General features: G+C 34.8%; 1 protein-coding gene and 1 pseudogene across 1 annotated transcript in view; one reads left to right on the forward strand and one right to left on the reverse strand.

Annotated features, from left to right (window-relative positions):
• PIAS1 (protein inhibitor of activated STAT 1) overlaps positions 1–20,577 on the reverse strand; it is a 115,073-nt gene that overhangs the window by 78,473 nt on the left and 16,023 nt on the right. Inside the window, exon 2 of the mRNA XM_074366268.1 lies at positions 5,949–6,393. Within this exon, the coding sequence (XP_074222369.1) occupies positions 5,949–6,393 (445 nt within the window). The remainder of the gene's footprint in view (positions 1–5,948; positions 6,394–20,577) is intronic.
• On the forward strand, positions 14,516–18,411 carry LOC141577984 (anaphase-promoting complex subunit 11 pseudogene; annotated as a pseudogene).

The raw sequence follows: 20,577 nt of genomic DNA on the forward strand, positions 1-20,577 counted from the left end.
ATTGTAATTTTCTATATAGAAATGTTCTACTTAAAAAAGGAAAGAGCTTGACCTAGCTTTCTAAAATACTGAGACTATAAACCCAATACACCTAGGTTGTTGGTCTTCTCTAGAAAGTTATCGATACACTGTACCACATCAAATTGGAACTACTTGGAACAGAGCTCAGGAAAATAAAATACATGTAACCGAGAGAACAGATATTTGTTGTGTTTAACAGGAAAGATTGTTTGACAAATATTAAAACTTAAATAGAAGCCACCTTCAAAGACTTAAAAAAATAAGCAAATGACTTGTTTCATCACCAAATGAAAAATGACATCCATATGACCAACTAAACTGTCTCTGAATTTCAGATTCTTCAGTCTGTAGCACAGAGTTTGCAAAAACTATTAGAATACTTAGAATTTAGGAGGATCAAGAATAGGAGATAATCTTCACAGATAAATTTCTAATATTTTAATGACAATTTTTAGTAAAAAATCAAATTTAAGAGAAAATGCCCTGTGAACAAGTTTCTTCTGTATAGCACAGGGAACTATATTCAATGTCTTGTAGTAACCTATAATGAAAAAGAATATGAAAACGAATATATGTATGTATATATGTATGACTGAAATGTTATGCTGTACACCAGAAATTGACACACTGTAAACTGACTATACTTCAATTTAAAAAAAAAAAAAAAAGTGGGAAGAAAGAGAAAATGCCCTAATGCTGAATGAAAAGAAGCCAGTCTCAAAAGGTTATGTACTTAAAGATCTAGAATATAGTAGCAGTTGACAGGGACTGAACAGAGGGGAGAATGGGGAGGTACTGTTTAATGGCTATTAACGGGTATTTCAGCTTTACAAGATGAAGAGTTATGGGAATGGATGGTGGTGATGGCTGCACAACAACAAATGTATTTAATACCAGTAAAATGTACACTTAAAAATTTTAAAAATTACAAAAGAATATACAATTTAAGTATATAATCTGTCAAAGCACACACACACAAAAGAAAATGCCTGAGGTTTTTTCATTTTATCTTTGTTATTTACTGTCACTGTCTTAAATGAGAAAACAATGAAATTGTAATGAGTTCTGTAAGACTACAAATATAAAAAACATAATTTGCTTTCTTCCCTGTTTCTCCCAATCCTTCTCTCCATTATAACCCTCCCAAAGAGGTGACAGGGAGATGAAAGCAGATTTCTTAAAAACAAAACAAAATGAACTTAATCATAAAAATTATAATTTATGCTGTTCCTCCAAAGAAACCGCTTAAAATTATTTTCAGGCAAAAGGACAAATAAGCTTCTAATTTCATTGTCTGTGGAGAGTTAAGTAAGAATGGTGCAAAAGAAAATCAGTAGAAGCCCTCTTAATTGATGTTCTGTTAACTGGATTAACTTATGCTCCCAATTGCTTCTATCCATCCTGACTTACGCTCTAGCAAGGCGACTGCTCGTGCTAGCAGACCACTCTCTAGTATTTCTGCGCACTTCTGCTCACACCACTTGCTGTGCTCACCAAGAACCAGAGGTGTTTATTCTCAGACCTGTTTATGCCAGTCGCACTTGTAATTATAAAACTTAAATATTACAAAATCCATGAAATACAGTGCAAAAGGAAAGAGTTGCTCTTTTTATGAAAACTAAGTTAAATGCTCTGCAAAGACCCAATAAAAGAAAGCTGCTTAAAAAAAAATGCAATGGAATTAGGTGAGTGACATAACTATAAAAGTTTTTTCCTCCCATTTTAACAGATTCTGCACTCAAATTGCTTCACAAAAGCCTTTAAATTCTCTCTCCACTTTAAAGAAGCTAAAGCTCGGAAATCAGGGTCTCAAAGAAAAGACCCTGACCCACAACATGAAAAGATAGGCAAGTAAATATACATTAATATGCTTTACATTAAGGTAAGATGTTTAGATTATTATGTATCACTTTTATCAATTAACTACTGGTTCCAATTTGGATAACAGAGGATAGCATATCTATCCTTCAGTAATCAGCTGGAAGAACACTGAATCCGAACATTAGAAACAACACTCAACATCAATTATTATTCCTTGTATCAATCTATGAGACATCTCTAATCCATAGACACGGAATATGAACTTACTCAGATGTATTATCTAAGATTTTTAAAAACCTGAAAAGGAAGACATCCTTTGAGAACATACAATTTGGTTTAAATTTCATATGAAGCAAACCCTTGAGACAGTTTACCAAACTTACATGACTACTCCAAATGAATGCAAAATAACTGTTCTCTACATGTTAGCCATTGAAACAACTGCAACAATTAAAAATATGTACAGGCACTACATGGAAAAATATACTTTCTCTTTGAAGATTTACCTAAGTCAAGGAAGACAGAAATAACTCAGTAACAAATATAAAATTGAGTATTAATGAAGTTGTTTACTTAAAATTGAAATCAAATGCTACATTCTAAAGGATTATTATTCTTTCAGTCACTGAAAATATTTTGTTTTTGCCTTTACTTGCTTTAATACTGGCCAACTTAAACAATATATATACAAATAAAAATATTCTAAATAATTTTATTATTCTAAATAAAATAATATTAAAGGACTAAGGGGAAATATCTTGCCTTAAATGGACGTAACAAGATACTTTAATCCAAAATTACTTGTCCTTCTGACTTTCATAATTGTGTAAAATCCCTGGCTCATAAACACCAACAGTGGCACACTATGCAAATAAGATGTTTCAAACAAAGTACACTCTAACACCTGGTGCTCAATACACTATGAAGACTGAAATAGTCGGGATCAATACATGTGGCTAAGATCCTGCTGGGTTAAGTCAGTTAATATTTGAGATCCTCCTCTTCAAAAGCAGAAACACACGCACACAAACACACACACACACACACACACACACACACACACAAAGACTGACTAGAAGAACACACTAGGAATACTTTAAAATTTATTCTTTAAAGCAGTGTCTATGAATTCTACATCAAACATGTGGTATTTTAATAATTAGGAAAAAATTTTAAATAGAGTATATTAAATATCAGAGTCATCAATTAACCAGAGATCAGAGCAGGGGCAGAACAATAAAGGGAAGGACACTGCTTTTCTCCCTCCTCTATTTCCCATCCCCATCATAAGCCACTGTTTACTGTTTATGATACATGGTGTGCCACAGTTGTGTTTGGAATGTAAAATAGTTAAAATTCACTGAATTAGAATAAAGTAAAAGATTCTATTGTTTTTAAATAAATTGGAGAGCTAATAAATGTTTACTGAACAACTACCACATAACAGGTTCACAGCTAGCTATTATGGAAATATACACATGAATACAGCAGACCCTACCATTTTGAGGAACTAACAACAACAAAATGCTGTAAGAGCATGCAGCAAAGTGAAACTGATTTGGATAGGGGAAGAAACAGACAGATATAAGGGTGACATCTTAGAAAGACTAATGGAAAAGGTTTCAAAAAGCATTTGAAATGGGCCTCATAGAACAAACAGGATTTTAATATTGACAGACAAAAAATACACAGTAAATCAAACATTTTACTTTACAACCACCTCTACTTCATCTCTCAATTCTTCTAGTTAACCATGGAAAATAAAAAGAATTCTGTTTAACATGTGTTCCAAAATGATAAAGACCTTAAAATTACTGAATGTTAAAGAAATGAATTATCTAATAAGATGGAGGAATACCACAAGTATTTTGATTTTAGTTAGAAACATGAACCATGCATAAAAACATTCAGCTTACACTAGACATCTTAAAATCTGTTTAAAGGACATAGTGCTTAAGGACAAAATGGAAGGGGAAAAAAATGAAAAGTGAAATTTACCCATCACAGTCTTGACTCAAGTGATTATCGTGATGAACTAGCTAGCTATAGGTCAAAACTAAAATCTTAAGAGCTTGTAATGATTTTAAATGTATGTATGTTTAGAAACAAAGAGAATGTTGGAAGCCATTTAATTTTTCAGACAACATTGTTTTCTTAGATTCAAAACAAATAATCTACTGGCAAAAGTAAGCCTTCAGAAAAATGAATTCCATGATGAAGTAGTCACTGCATTTAATGAAGTACAGAGACAGTCTTTTAACAATGTTAAAAATCTTATAGCTCTTTTTTCAATGGTTTTTTAACAGAGCCTCAAAATATATTCATCTTAAATGCTGCAGATTATTCAGCATCTTTTTACAATCCTTTTCAGATTCACTAAGCATTTCCATCCCCCGAATATTTACTGAATCAATTAACTTCCACAAATTACTTTCTAGTGAGATATTTTTATGCATAACCAAAATGTTTGCTTTTGTTTTAATTCTGTGATAACAATGAGAAACTAGAAATCTATTTACATACCATCAAGCAATTCTACACCACCTATTCTTTCCGTGTGTATACCACAATGAATTTATTCTTGAAAACTGGTATTCAAATCAAATTATACTTTAAATGTATAGTTGATTTTTATTACTTATGGTAGCTGTTCTATAAAGTCACCACAATCAATGAATTAGTGAATACTGAACCACTGCTCCTATGGGCAATGTAGGGTTAGGTTCCTGCAAGCCTCTGATCACGTTTTCATCAACTGATCAATACCTAAACTTGTTTTATGTGTGTTTCTGTTTAGAGACACCTTATTTAACATATATTGATGATTCATTAACACTAAGTTCATGGCCAACAGCAGTGTAACTCATGCCTAAACAAAACTAATCTATATCTTCTAATAATCTATAATGGGAAATAATCTGGGAAAGAATATATATAAATCACTCACCAATTCCCCACAATGAAATATTTAATGATTTGTAACAGGGGTCGGCAAACCTTTTCTGTTAAGGGTCAGACAGTAAATATTTTATGTTTTGCAGACATACATGGTCTCTGTTGTATATTCTTCTTTGTTTTTGTTTTTGTTTTTGTTATTATTCTACGATACTTTAGGAATATTAAAAAAAAAAAAAACCCAAAACATTCTTAGCTCAGAGTCACAAAAACAAGCTGCAAGTTGGATCTGCCTTGCCAGCCATAGTTTGCCAACCACTGATTTATAACAAACCAGCATCTGGAAGTCTGATATTTTAAACTTTGTTTTTTTGGATTTAAAAAAAAATTTTTTTCCCCTTAATGGAGGCACTGGGGATTGAACCTAGGACCTCATGCACTCAAACACGTACTCTACCAACGAGCTACACCTTCCCAGTTCCTAATATTTGATATACATTACACCAAAGGCATCAGAGATCACAATAGGTCAGTTTTACTCCACCTTAAAAAAAGTAAGATAGCATTATAGCAATTAAAATTACAAGCTGATTAATGCATCAAATTCTATTAATATCTAGACACTAATCAAATGATGGGAAAACACAGTAACTGAAGGTTCAAGTATTCATTAGTAGTATATAACCATGATCAAGTGTATACCTGCAAAGTACACATATCCACTTGAAAAAGTCAGGTGAAATACTATACATCTAAGCTCAAATCCCCTTTTATAATAATTAAAACCATTTACTTACTTGAATAATTGAAAATAGTCATTTGTTTCAGATGTCATTAATCCTTGAAAATCAAAAACTGAATCCAAAGACTGGTAGTAGTCACTGGGTTTTAATTTTCTAATTTGTAAGGGTTATTATGGAATATTTATCAACAATCTAAAACATTACACTTTAAAAACATTTATATTCTTGGAAACCTTTTATTCACTGTGTCAGCAACCATCACTGAAGACTTGAATGTACTTTTTTCTGTCTAAAAGACAGCTTTTACGTATTTGATTTTTGTCTAAAATTGAAAGATACTTATCATCAACTGGATGCTATTACCACGTGTAAATTTCATTATGAATAATAAACTGGGTCAAAGTCAAAGTCAAAAATGAAAATGTATCCCCTAAAAGAAACCAAATAACCATTACAGAATAATCTTACCTAGACTGGTGGGTTTTATCAGTTCATCCAGTAAGTCATAAAATGGTAATTTTTGAAGTTTTATATCCGGATGGACTGGGTGAAGAGCTGATGTTAGATGTGGGAGTTCCAGTTCATGTTTAGGTCCCAGAAGAGAAACAGGGAGTAATGGTGATGATGCAGGGTGACCGTCATAAGTGAGCTGTGGAATGGTAGATGGAGACAAAGTTGCTGGCATAGGACTTGAATGTACGTTGGGGATGGACAAGTCCGCAGGCGTCATGATTTTCTGGGGGAACCTCCGCCTATAGAGTTCTTTAATTTTCATTTGTACAGCAGGGCTGCAGCCAGCCTTTAGCAAATGCAGGGCTTTTGTGAGAAGTTCGTGTTTGCGTCCGTGCTTGTTTCTCCCAGCGTAGCCCAACAGTACTTGGAGTTCAGAAACTCTAAGGCTCATAACCATTTGCTTAGAGACAAAACAAAACGCAAATATTAGTATTCAACAATATAATCTGCAATAATAAACAGTACTTTATTATAATACTTACTCCTTATGCTTTGCTTAAAGGTCAGCTCATTTACAGTCAATTCTACTCATTTCAAACTTAGAATTCAACCATTTAATGTAAGTAACCAAAGAAACTTAAAATTAATATTCATAAATTCACTAACATCTACCGAGGGTTATGGAAGATGTAAAATATATACCAGGTAGAGCCACATCTCACCACATTTCACTGTTACAATGGAATTTTCAGGTATTTTTATCAAACACTGAGGATTCAGGAGAGTGCTGAGTGGATGGCAAAAGATAATAATGAGCCCTCAAGAACATTTGTTTTCTTGTAGAAAAATTATATAAGTATATATGAAACATAGACAGCCCACCTCAAACACCAGATGTAGGCAGCATACAAATAACATTACCAGGCATTACATTCTACACTAACTTCGGTATTATTATGGGGCTTAAACCATACCTTTTTTACCCATTATATACAAGAGATAGTTGATATTTCATATGGGTTGTCACTACATCTTTTACAACTCCACGAGGTGTTATCCTTCCAGCTTTACATATGAAGAAACTAGTTAAGAAAGGTTAAATAACTTACCTAAGGCTGTGTAGCAACTAAGTAGCAATCAGGATTCAAACCCAGATACACATGATTCTAAACCCCATGATCTTTCCACTAAAACCATTTCGAAAAGGATGACGCTGGAAACATTATAGACTTACTCTACTGTTTGCAAAGCCAGGCTAAGAAGTCCCAGAATTTAATCCACACGCATGAGGCTGTGGTAAAGAAATCTATTTAACTTTAACTCTATGTTGTCAAACTTATTCGGTCACTCTCCTTTTTCCCCAACTACTAAGAGGCTACCAACAGGAAATGCCCATCTACACCAATTCTCTCACTTTAAAGTTGAGGAAAATGAAATCCAAAGATCACACAGCTATCAACAACAAAAACACATGACTGACTCACTCTACTGGCATACAGCTATTAACAGCAGAACCCTGACTTTACCACCGACAGGGAGGTGTCAGGATGAAAGACACATGTAAGCTTACCATTTGCCCTCTATTTTCCCAAATGTTTTATCCTTTCACCTTATCACAAGTACCAGAAACACAAAAGCTAAGCTGTCTTCCCTAATTTCCTACTACTCCCTGAGATATCCATCCCAAGCCAATCATCTAGAAACTGAAGTTATTTGCAGATTACAAAACAATAAAAAAAAAATAAAAGTGAGGAAAAAAGTGTACAAACAGCTTTATATACAAGCTGGTTAATCAAAGAAGTATGAGCCCTTCCCCTGCCTTTTCCGGCCTGGAGAATGCTTTGTTTCCTCAAAGCCAGCTTTTGTCATCAGCCTTGCCCTCTGGGCCTAGCAAGACTTAATGACACTCTTCACACTACTTTTACTGGCCATTGTTCATATCTTTATTTTAGCACTTACCTCGCTGTATTATAACTTTCTTTTCATACAAATGATTCCATGATCAGACTGAGGTCCTCTATGGTACAAGGTCGTGTTACCCTCAGCATCTAACATTAGTGCCCAACAATAGTAAAAACTCATCAAATGTCTGGACAATGAATGAACGATGAACAAAGTAAACAAGAAAGTCACACAAGAAGAAAGATTGGAGATGGATTCTACAGTGCTAAGTTACACACATAACTATAATATAAATCCAAATGAACTCTCAAGCTCTTATGTTCACCAATGTAGACCTTAAAAACAAATTCTACCACAAATCCTATAAATGTTTTTTTTAGATTATGTTATCAGAAATTAAATAATTACTAACTATAATGTCAGCAGGATATCAATTTCTCCCTACTATCGAAACTGTCCTAAGAGTACAAAATAGTTTTAAAATTTTTTGTTACTTATTTTATTTTGGGGAGGGTAATCAGGTTTACTTATTTATTTATTTTAACAGAAGTACTGGGGACTGAACACAGGACCTCATGCATGCTAAGCATGCACTCTACCACTGAGCTATATCTCCCCCCATTACTTATTTTAAAAGGAATGGGGATTTCAACAGAAAAGCCCTAAAAGTAAGCCTCTGCTTTTAGAGAAATAGCACAAATTATGCTTCAAAGATTATAGGTTAAAAATAAATTTAAGTTGGCACTGGTCAGATGTATTTTGTTTTACAGAGAAAACAGGATAAATTTTTAGAAAGAACAGAATGTCTTCCATTTCAGTTCAACTCCATTCTCCTAAGTCAAACACAAACAAAAACCAAAATTCAGTGATTACCATAAACTTATGGCAGCTCCGTCCTGACTCTATAGGTATAGGATTTAAATACAACAGAGACGTATTATTGTTCTATTTTTGCAAGAACACATTGACAATTCACATAAAATAAAATCTCTTGCTTGATGAACGACAGAAAAAAGTTAATGGCACAGGTATATAATTTTTGTTTTTGCTTTCACAGGATGCATAATTAATCATCACAATTATGAGGCAGGTGTTGTCCCCAGCTTATAGATGGGAAATCTGAGGCCTTGGAAGGTTAAGAAATTTGTTGAATGTTACACAACTAGTTCTACTCTAAATATACTTTTATACTATGCTAGTGTCTTTTAGAGGAAACAAACCACATGCCTTTTAATTAGGAAACAGAAAAACTTTAAAAAGATCGATTTATTTAACATCTTCAAGTTTCAACACCTTTGGCTTTAAAAAAAATTAGTGGTTAAGATAAAAGAAAACATCTGGATTAAAATTAACCATTGAGGGGTTGCACTGGATCTGTGGATTGCTTTGGGTAGTGTGGCCATTTTGATAGTGTTGATTGTTACAATTCAAGAGCACAAGAAATTTTTCCATTTCTTTGTGTCATTTCGGTTTTCAAAGTATAAGTAATATCGTTGGTTAAGCTCATTCCTAGGTATTTTGAAGTTTTTGATGTAATGGAAATGTTTATGCCGGTTATAAGACTCTGGTTTTTGAAGTAAAAACAAAAAAGTAAATGAAGGGCTGCAAATGGCAAAATATCCTTCTTTCTTATGCGTGAGTTGTATTCCATTATATATTTATATGCTGCATCTTCATTATCTATTCAACTCTTGGTGTGCACTCAGGATGCTTCCATATCTTGGCAATTGTAAATAATGTCGCTGTTAATAGCAGAGTATATGTATCTTTCTGAATTAATTCTTATTTTGTGGTTGGCTTTATTTCTTTGATAACTACATAAGTTTAAAAAGCTAAAGCTCTTAACGTTCTTAGACACAATGAACAGTACATATATGTAAATTTAAAAAATATATGTGCAGTAAAAAAGAAAAAAAGGAAATGAGCTATCAAGTCATGAAAGTCTGAAAAGGCTACAAACTGTACGATTCCAACCAAATGACATTGTGGAAAAGGCACAGCTACAGAAACGATAAAAAGATCGTGGTTTCCAGGGGTTTGGGGAGAGGGAGGGAGGGAGGGATGAATAGATGGAGAACAAGGGATTTTTAGGGCAATGAAATTATTCTGTATGACACTGTAGTGGTGGCTACATGTCATTATGCATTTGTCAAAACCCATAGAATGTACAGCATCAAGAGTGAACCCTAATGTAAACTGGGGACTTTGGTTGATAATAATGTGTCCATGTTGGTACATCAATTGTACCAAATATGCCACACTGATGAGGGATGTTGAGGGTAGAGGAGTGTGTATGTGTGGGTGGGGAGAGCTGTGTGCGAACTCTGTATTTTCTGCTCAATTCTGCTGTGAACCTGAAACTGCTCTAAAAAAATTAAGTTTATTAATAAAAAAAAAATTAGTGGTTAAGATAAAAGAAAACATTTGGATTAAAATTAACCACTGCACCTTATTATCAGGTATAGTGAAAGATGAGAAGGTATCTATTGCTATTATTGGAGCAGCTGCTGTATATTCTTTAGGACAGTAGTAAGCACGCAGTATTTTAAAAAAATAATAATAAAACAGGGCAGGAAACACAAACATCTGAAGTATCACCCAACTGGAAAGCTTCAGAGAAGCATGGAACAGTCAATTCACAACGTAAAGTGTTGACAACACAGAGGAAAACTAAACACATCTGAGATGCTGAAATGCAGTATGTTTTAATCTTTCATGTGTTTGAAAATCTCCATTTGTTAGCACTACAACAAAATGAATATTTATAACTAAGGATAATATCAACCACTGCTACTTCTAGAAATCATTACCTCCTCAGACAGCATTCTGCTGACTCTTCATCCCCAAATGATACAGTTCTCAGAATCTTAGACAAAGCATTCTGTGAGGGGCATCTTTTTAAAATTAATCTTTTTAATCAGCCAGACATGCACACAGCTTCAAAAGTCAGTTTTACAAGTAAAACAGATGTCCCTTGCCCCTCTCACATTTTTCACATCCCTAAGGCAACCACTTTCACATCTTTTTAGTGATTTCTTCTGGCATTTTTCACTATATTCCACTATCTAAGGCTAGAGCAATTTAAAATTTTTTCCTTTTAAGAAAAAAACTGACTTCCTATTAAAAGATAATGGTTTTGATCTGTTTCACCTCCTCTACCTCTATCTTCCCATCAAAATTTTTGGTTGAATCAATTGTTGGTGTTTATGTTATTACTATGGCTGTTAAGTAATATTCACAGCTGAGCCAAAAGCACATGATTACTGTTCCTTTTTTGTTATGATCTTGTTTTCCTTCTAGTTAGTAACTGCATCATTTTTCTCAGTTTTCTATGTAACTACTGCTAATTCATCTGCAAACTGCTAAAAGTGTAACTTTCCTCTCAACAAATTCAAACATATCAGGTAAATCTGCTTTAATTTCTTTCTTAAAAATATACCTCCTATAACCCTCCATCAGGGTCCAGTTTGGGCTGCTTGCTCTCTAGGCCTGGTACAAAACTATGGTCACGGAATTTCCCTTAAACTTATCCTGGGAATTCCCTTGTCTCTCTTCATGTTAGACCCCCCCCCCCCCCCCCCCGTTTCCCTGATCTCACTTCTTCCTTTTCTTATATTCTCTTTTTAATGGGGTATTTCCTCCAGTAGCTTCCTGAGAAGGGGCATGGGAAGTACTTTTTGTTTTTTAAATTCCTTGAGTTATCTAAAAATATCTTCATCTACCCATACTTAATAACAGTTTGGTTCAGTATAGAATTCCAGACAGGAAAGTACGTAGTCCGATTTCTGAAGGCCTTTCCTCATCTTCTGGCTTCTAGTGCTGTTGTCATGAAGGCTGGGGTCCCATTCTGATCCCCAGTCTTTCACAGTCACCTGTATGTATATCCCCCTCCAGAAGTTTACAGAAGCTTCTCTTTATGTATTCTGAAATTTTATAATATTGTATCTTGGAGTAGGTTTTTTTTTTTTCTTAATTCTATGAACCAATAACTGCTAACTCTTTTACATTTAGAGATGTATATCCTTTAGTTCCGGGAAGTTTTATTACAATAATTTCCCTTTAACTTTTTTCTGTTCTCTTTCTTGTATGCCTATTATTTAGACACTGGGCTTCCCCGATTGCCTAATTTTCCTTTGCTCTGTTTTATTTTTTCTCTTGCATTTATTTTCATTTTCCTCCTGCATTTATCTCTCTTGTCTTTAGCTCTACATTCTGGGAGATTTCCTCAATTTTATTGTCTCTTATATTAGAACTTTAATTTCCATGAGCTTTTTCTGATTGCTGTAAATTTCTTTTTCTTTGCTTTTCCCTCTACATCTTGTTCTACTTTTCTTGAATGTAGCTACCTTCCTTTCCCTTGAGGGTATAAATAAATTGGGTGTTTGACGTTGCTGTTTTCTTCAGCTGCCTGCACTGTCTCTGTAATCTCTTGAGTTCTTCTGTGGTATTTGCTTTGGTCTCTGCTTTCTGTGCTTGACGTTTTCCTCAAATAGGGAATCCTTGGCTGTACATTTATGGGTAAGAGTAAGACACTGAAAAGATGATCAGATGAACTGTGTGAGTGAGCAGTACTTCATTCCAGGGTGATCAGACAGGAACCTGGCTATCTGGAGGATTCCTGTTTTTCCTTTTATCTGATCACTTTCGACAGAGAGGAATCTCCCAATCTTCTGCTTTGGCAGTATAGGGTTGGCCTCCAGTGGTCCCAGGGCAGAGCAGGGGAATGGGGCATGAAGAGGGGGAGGTCTTCACCATTCAATAAGAAGACATTTGAACTTAACTCCTTTTCAGATATGTAAGATTTTACAAACACACACATTTATACATACACATAGACGTGTGCATGTGCATGTATAAGAACACTGTTCCAACTACAGAGGCAGGGACCATATTCTGAGAAAGATAAACAAAATATTCAAGCAACATCAAGTATTGTTAACAGAGTGCTTTTTAAGATTAAATAAGAAGTGCCAATTTTACTGTCTCATTAGCTATGACCTTATGTTACTAAAAGTCATATCTAAACTATGACTAAGAATTGGGCACTTTCTGTTGAACCACCTAATTGCTGTCGTTCATATATCCCACTGCAGTATTTTAGAGGATCAGTCATAAAGCAGACTCTACGTTATGACTCTTTACCTGGTATCAATTTGTAACCAACTGTAATCCAAAATGAATTCTAAAGATAGACAAAATAGGCATTTAACAATATCATATTTCATTTATACTTTTGCTTTCTATCTACAAAAGCAATCATCAAAAATTCTCTAACTGCATACATTAAAGCCTGTACAGTACTACAAAAATATTTTATTCATTATTTTCAAAGATTCTTCATTCAATGGAACTGACTTCTGGGTCATTTCTAATCCTCTCCACTTGAAATGGTTCATAAGCAGCTGTTAGATTAGCAATTTGTCAACAGTGCCCAGTTCAACCAGAAAACCTAGTTAGATAGTTTCTACTAACGCAGCAAGTCAGGCCGGTTACATACTTCTCCATAATCTTGTTCCACCCAATTTCTCATCTTTAAATTCTCAATATAAGATGATTGAAAAATGACCTGTAGTGCCTACTGTAGCCGACTGTCTGCCTCCTCTCCTGGTTTCTTTTATCACATGGGTTGCATTTAGCTCTCACATAATGACAAAACATGGAGATGCCGTTCTCCTTTAAGCAAAGTGTAAATCTAACACTGTTGAAATGGCATACCATGGCTCTGATTTTTGATAGATAATTTAAAAATCATCCCCATTTATGTACCACACTTCATAAACCCTTGTCCTTCAAAAAGCTCCTTCTAGGTGATAAATACTAAAATAACAAACCCAGACCAAAACATTTAAAATTTGGGGCTTTTTTGGGGGGGAGAGGGGTAATTAGGCTTATTTGTTTATTTTTTAATTAATTAATTTTTTTTAAGGTGGAGATACTGGGAATTGAACCCAGGACCTTGTGTATGCTACATATGCACTCTACCACTGAGCTATATATCCTCTCTGACAAAACATTCTAAATTTGGGGTAAAATTTTTTTTACAATAAAAGAGTTTAACTTGGGGGGGAGGCTATAACTCAGTGGTAGAGTGCATGTCCAGCATATGTGAGGTCCTGGGTTCAATTCCCAGTACCTCTGTTAAAATAAATAAAACAAACAAACCTAATTGCCTCCCCCATTAAAAATTTTTTTTTAGTTTTTGAAGTTTAACTTAATTTTAAAACTTAATTTTAAATTTAGAGTTCAAAATTCTACCATATTGCCAAACTTCCTATGCAGAGGTAGGAAAATATGACTTTAAGTAAAAAGCTGCTCTGCACACAAATGTTCAATAAACGCTTTTTGGATCAATGAACAAGCCCTAAATGAGTTGTAGAAAGAGGGACTAAAGGAACAAACAATGAACATATAGAGATAAGCTAGCCTTCACAAATGGACACCCATAATCATATTAATCCAATTCTCAAAAGTTACTGAACACCTACCATGTGCTAAGTACAACTACAACATAGTACGGTACTAGTTTACATAGAATTCAGATTCTAGTACTGAGTCGGCCACTGATTTATTGAATCACAATCTTTCAGGGTCTATTTTCTCACTTCAAAAATGAGACTGAGTAGATGTTCTCAAAGGTTCCTTAAAATTTCAAAATTCTATAATTCTATGACTGTGTTAAATGAAATCTTTCTTCTCATTCTTCTACTCTTCCATTGTTAATGAAATACAAACAATCTGTATAGTCAGTGAAATTTCTATTAGCAATGCTTTCAATCAAAAATTTAAGTGTCATACATGGGTTGATAAAGTAAAAATAATGATAAACCTAATACATGTTAAATGCTTATAACATGCCAATTACACACTAGTTATAGTAAGCATGATTATCTTATTTAACCCTCACATGAACCCAAGAGACAGACTATTATTATTCCCATTGTATGGATAAGAAAACTGATGCTAATCCTGAGGTCAAACAATAAGTAAGTGATGGAGACGGGGCTCAAACCTGACCTGACTCCAGAGCTTAAACTCACAACCACTAACCAACACAGGTGTCTTACCACAAATCTCAGCCAGGATAGTTACGTGTTACACTGGGATGAGGGCACTAAATGACAGTTAAAGAAATTAGACTATACACAGAGTGAACAAGCACTGGAATAAATGCATATATACTTGGGGACAGTAAAAATGTGATAGAAATAGTGTTTAAGGTCATTCGTGTAGCCACCTATAGGATGAATGAAAAAAACTAAGAATTAAGACTTCCAGCTAAAAGAAATGGCAACAAGCAAGAATTATTTATCTCATTATAAGGTAAGAAAGAACTGTGACAACAGAAATAAAGGAGACAGTACCAAGAAATACTGCAAAAAAAAAAAAATCTGCAGGTTCCATTCAATATTCTATCTAAAGTGCATCTTTTAAAAAGTAGTGCTAAAGGGGAGGTTGAGCCAAGATGGCAGAGCAGAGAGACTCACGTTCGCCCTCTGCCAGAAATACACTAAGAATTACATCTACAAACCCACTGAACCGCACAGAACACCTACTGAACTCCGGCAGAGTGTCTCTCATTTCAAAATACAGGAGGAGTCTCACAAAATCTGATAAACAACAAGTTTATACTGTATAGCACAGGGAACAATATTCAATGTCTTGTAGTAACTTAAGGTTAAAAAGAATATGAAAACGAATATATGTATGTTCCTATACGACTGAAACATGTGCTGCACACCAGAAATTGACACAATATTGTAAACTGACTATACCTCAATAAAAATATATTTAAAAATAAAATTAAATAAAAAGTAGTACTAGGCCCAATGGAAGGCAGGCACGTCATTAGGCTCCGTGCCATGAAAATGAGGATCAAGTGCTGGAACAGCGTGGCCACTTGTCTCGTGGTGGCCAACGATGAGCATCTGCCGGACAGCCTTCAATGGCTGCTGCCCAGACTGCAAGGTGCTGGGTGACGAGCGCCCCTTGGTGTGGGGCCAGTGCTTGCACTGCTTCCACATGCACTGCATCCTCAAGTGGCTCAGCATGCAGCAGGGCCAACAGCACTGCCCCATGTGCCGCCAGGAGTGTAAGCTCAAGGGGTGAGGCTGCGCTGGGCCTGGATGCCCCTTCCCCTTGCTCTGGGATGGGCCCCTCACAAGTGGGTTTGGGTGGCCATGGTCTCCACTGGGGACAGTCCTCTCTGGGCTATGACAGGGCTGAAACAAGGACTGGAGCTGCATGTGTTTTTTTCCATCCCAATGCTGGACACTTTTTTCTAATTAAAGCCATGGTCTTCACTGGGGACAGTCCTCTCTGGGCTACGACAAGGCTGAAACAAGGACTGGAGCTGCATGTGTTTTTATCCATCCCAATGTTGGACACTTTTTTCTAATTAAAAAAAAAAGTAGTACTATACATGATCATGAGAACAATCATCATTCACTTTTCAAATAAAATCTAAAATTTTAAAATAATAAGGCTTTAAGAAATTTTAAGTTTATCAAATTATAAAAGATTGACTATCCTTTCACAAATCCAGCAAGTAGCGGAGCTCAGACTCAAAAGTCAGATGCTAGTCCACACAATGCTGCAGAGTACTGACAATGACAGACACTATTAGGTAATCTGAAAGTGATGTTTTTTAAAACTGTAGAATCGTAGGATTATAACATAAAATAAAACTAGAAATCTTCTAGTTCAACTCTCTATCTAACGTATGAAGTTCTACTGTAACCTCTTTAATTGATGGTCTCCCAGTCTCTGCTGAAACACTTTTAAAAGAGTTCACAGTCTAATCTTAAAAGTCTACATTACTAAAAAGCTCTATGAATAAAAATTTTTGTTAAACTTCTACCCAATGGTTCTAAAATTTTGTCCTGTTGGTATAGACCCCTTCCCACCCTGATCATTACTCTGAGCATTCTGCAGTCCATCATACTCAGAATGAATGAAATAATCCAGATAACAGTCTGACTAGTCTTAGCATTACTACCTCTCTTATTTAATGGGCACAAATATTTCTACCAGTGCAACTGAACAGGGCATCTTAGGCTGACTGGCCTGCTTTATTTGGGCAACTGGAAGGATGCTGTATGTTATGCTTTTGTTTCAGCAGGGACAGGGAGTCACATCCACATCAAACTCTTGCTCATATTAAGCTTGAAGTTACCTAAAACCTTTATTCAATTGCTTTCACCTCCTCATCCTCTAAAACATTTTTTTTTTACATTTAAAAATAGAACTTTATATTTAGTGCTGTTAAATTTTTTTTCAAGTTCATCATTCTAATATTTTAAAACCCTGTTGAAGAACTGAAACCTATACCCTCTATATAGCACTTATCAGTGTTGTAAATAGTTGATTTTCTAGTCTATATCCTCCCCTAGACTTTGAGCTTTCAAGGACTTTTCTCTGAAATATCACCTATGCTAAGTATAGTAGTTAAGTACCCAGAAGGTGATGATGAAGATGAACTAATTCCCCTCAATTCTGTCATCAATGGTCTTCCCAGGTTTGTGCCACCTACAAAACTGGGGAGTTTTGCTTCTTAAATACTCATACAGGTCCCCCTTAAAACTTGGGATATAACACAGTCAAGACTACAGAGTCCAGTGGCACATGGTAAGAAATTCCCCTCCAGGTAACAATAAAGTATAAGGTTACAAATAAGACTGCTCAACTCCCTAGGGATTCAGATGACTATTTTCCCCGAGGATTCTCCAATCTTAAGGTAATTATTCAAGAAACACTGTCCAGGGTACACAAGAAAAACAACTAAGTTTATTATGTTTCACTCTTGATTTACAGATGCCAGAGAAAAACAAGCCTAGAAAAAGATACATACAAATGTTCTAAAAGCCTTGGGAATGATTCCTCACAAACTACAGAGGAATAGTTAAAAAAAAAAAAAAAAAAAGGATGCAGGAAAAAGTTGTTCAAGTCTTGCAATGACAGCTTGCCTAAGTATTCTTTTAAATCCTATCAGAAACCTATTAATGATAACACTCCTTCCTTTTCTACAGAGAACAGAATGCTTTCACCTGATCATTCTTTTAGTTATAGGTAAGAGAAACAACAAAACATCCTTTATTCCACATAAAGTAAAATTGCTAACCTACTACAAAATTTACACAAATCATTATCTTCAGAACAGATCAATATGAATATTTACATGCAAAGTTTTTATAAAAGTGAAATCAAGTTTTAAAAAATGCTTATATTTTCTTTTGAGAAATTCCATTAATGTACATAAAGATACATTTCAATGTGAGGACCATGAAAACATACTACACACTCTTCTTAAAATTTATGGGAGAGGAGATTAGCTACTCACAAACTCCTGATGCCAAAAACCCTAAATAGCATCCATTTTAACAAATGCAGAATATTAACTCCCCCCACCCCACAAAAAAGACAAAGCAATGCCAATGCCAAAGTTACTGTCAAGGAAGAAGAAATTTTTTAAAGCACAAAAATAGGGGGAAAAAAACTTAGCTGTTATGTCTAAAGGACAATAAACTAGCCAACAAAAGAAATTTACTATAGTTATGCTAAAAGAATATCTTAGCTTTTGTTGCCATTAGAAGTAAAAAAGAAAAATAAGTTTATCATATCAATCAAAAGAACAAGAAGAAACTCAATGCCATTCCTTAAACACATAACTAATCAAATTCCAGAGCATTTCTCCAAATACTCAGAGCAACTAATATTCTTAAAAGTTGAAATTCAATTCTTTCTTTTTTCCTAAATCTAGAAGGCATAATTTTACATTTGAGGATCAAAAACATAAGAGATGGGTTCTGTGACAGAAGAGAAACAATACCTGTTGCTGCATCCTAAGTCTAAAATGATAAAAAAGAAGAAACAAATGCAGGCAGATTGCCTAGTTTGGAAGAAATAACACTGAAAAGGCCTTCTGAAAAGTCGGTTCAAACGAATATATGTATGTATATGATGACCGAAACATTATATTGTATACCAGAAATTGATACATTGTAAACTGACTATATATATGTCAATTGAAAAAAATCTGTTCAATAAATTAGTATTCAGTCCTCAAAGTTCCCTAATAACAAAACTGCAATGTTTTTCAGGGAACTGTAATTGAGGTTGTCTATTTAAACTTCAAAATTTCTTTATTTTAATAAAGTTAGCTGCCTAGATATGACAAAAAAAAAAAAAAGCCAAAATAAAACATCACTAAGAAGCAATCTGATTGGGTTTCACATTAAAAAGCTCCAATTTAAATGACAGGATACTCTAAATCAGCATTTTCCAAACGAGGTTCATAGGGTTAATAGATACTCAGAGAAATAGGATGCTGTGGCAAAACAAATACAGGATATTGAGATTCTGTAATTCCCTACCATGCCCTCCTTCTCAAATACTAATATATTAAAGGTCCTAAGAAGTTCAGCAGAAATATGTTATCTTTGCATCCAACATTTTGCAAGCTTTCTTGGCCACAGATCTCTTCTTTACTATTATCATTGTTTAATTCATTGTCACCTCATTTCTTAGTTCACAGAAAAAGAATTCTGGGGAAAAAAATGATAAGATCTTCAAGATTTCCAGGAGTTTCATTTTACACCTGTTGTTCCAGCAACAATATTATAAGCATCCCCTTCCACTCTAAAAAGTGTCCCAGTTTAGATGATAAATGATATGGTCTCCCTAGAATTAATACTCTAAAACTAAACATGTATTATGAAACATGTGAACTACTTTTACCAAATGTCAAATCAAAAGGCCCATGTGACTACATGTAATTAAAATGTTATGTAGATGTGATTAATCTCTATCCCTTTTCCCAAACTTCTGAAAAAATTCTCCACTAGCAATCTTATATATATTTTCAAAATATTCTATAGACTACTGAATTCTTGCTAAATGAACTCATAAACCATACAGATGTAGACAGTGAAAGATAACTGTAATTGTGTAATTTTTACAAAAGAGCCTATTGTATCTAATTGTAAGGACAGGAAAACTCTTAAAAACATTAGACCAAGTCCAAAGAAGATGTTTTTATGTTTCAAAAGATATTTTAAAAAATTATTCCAGGCCTCCATTCTAAGAGTTCCTTAGAATTCTTGACTCTATTTTCACTCAGTCCAGTCTTCCTGGGTGACCTCATGCATCTCATGACTTCAAAATGCCATTCCTAGGTTAATAATTCCCAAATCTTCATTTCCAGCCTAGCCTTTGTCTTCTGAATTACAAATCAACTTCTGCTAAACACCTCTATGTCCCAGAAGTACTCAACATGTCCAAACCTAACAAACCAAATTTCTTCCAAACCACCTAACTAGTTGTCCAAGCCAGAAACTTCTATACCACCTTTCCCTTCATTCATGTCTATTTACCAAGTCACAGCAATCCTACCACCTTAAAATGTCTAAGTCCCTATTACCACTTTCAGACTACCACGATCTCTCCCCCAGACGCCTGCAAGAAACTCAACTGTCCTCCCTGCCTCTAATATTATCCCAAGTCATTCTCCACAGTAGTGATCTTTCCAAAATATAAATCTGACCATGTCACTCTGGTGCTTAAACCTTTCACGATTACCCACTGCATTCAGGACAAAGGCCAGATTTCTTAGCATGGCTAATATATCCTTCATGATCAGTCTCAGTCAGACCCCCTAACCCCCTTAGCCAGCTCTCCATCGTCCAGGACTTTCACATACATCCTCCAGTTCTTTCAGTAACTCTTCTTCCCTCTCCCATCCCAACCT

The sequence above is a fragment of the Camelus bactrianus genome, chromosome 6 (genome assembly GCF_048773025.1).
Source record: "Camelus bactrianus isolate YW-2024 breed Bactrian camel chromosome 6, ASM4877302v1, whole genome shotgun sequence".
NCBI lineage: Eukaryota > Metazoa > Chordata > Mammalia > Artiodactyla > Camelidae > Camelus > Camelus bactrianus.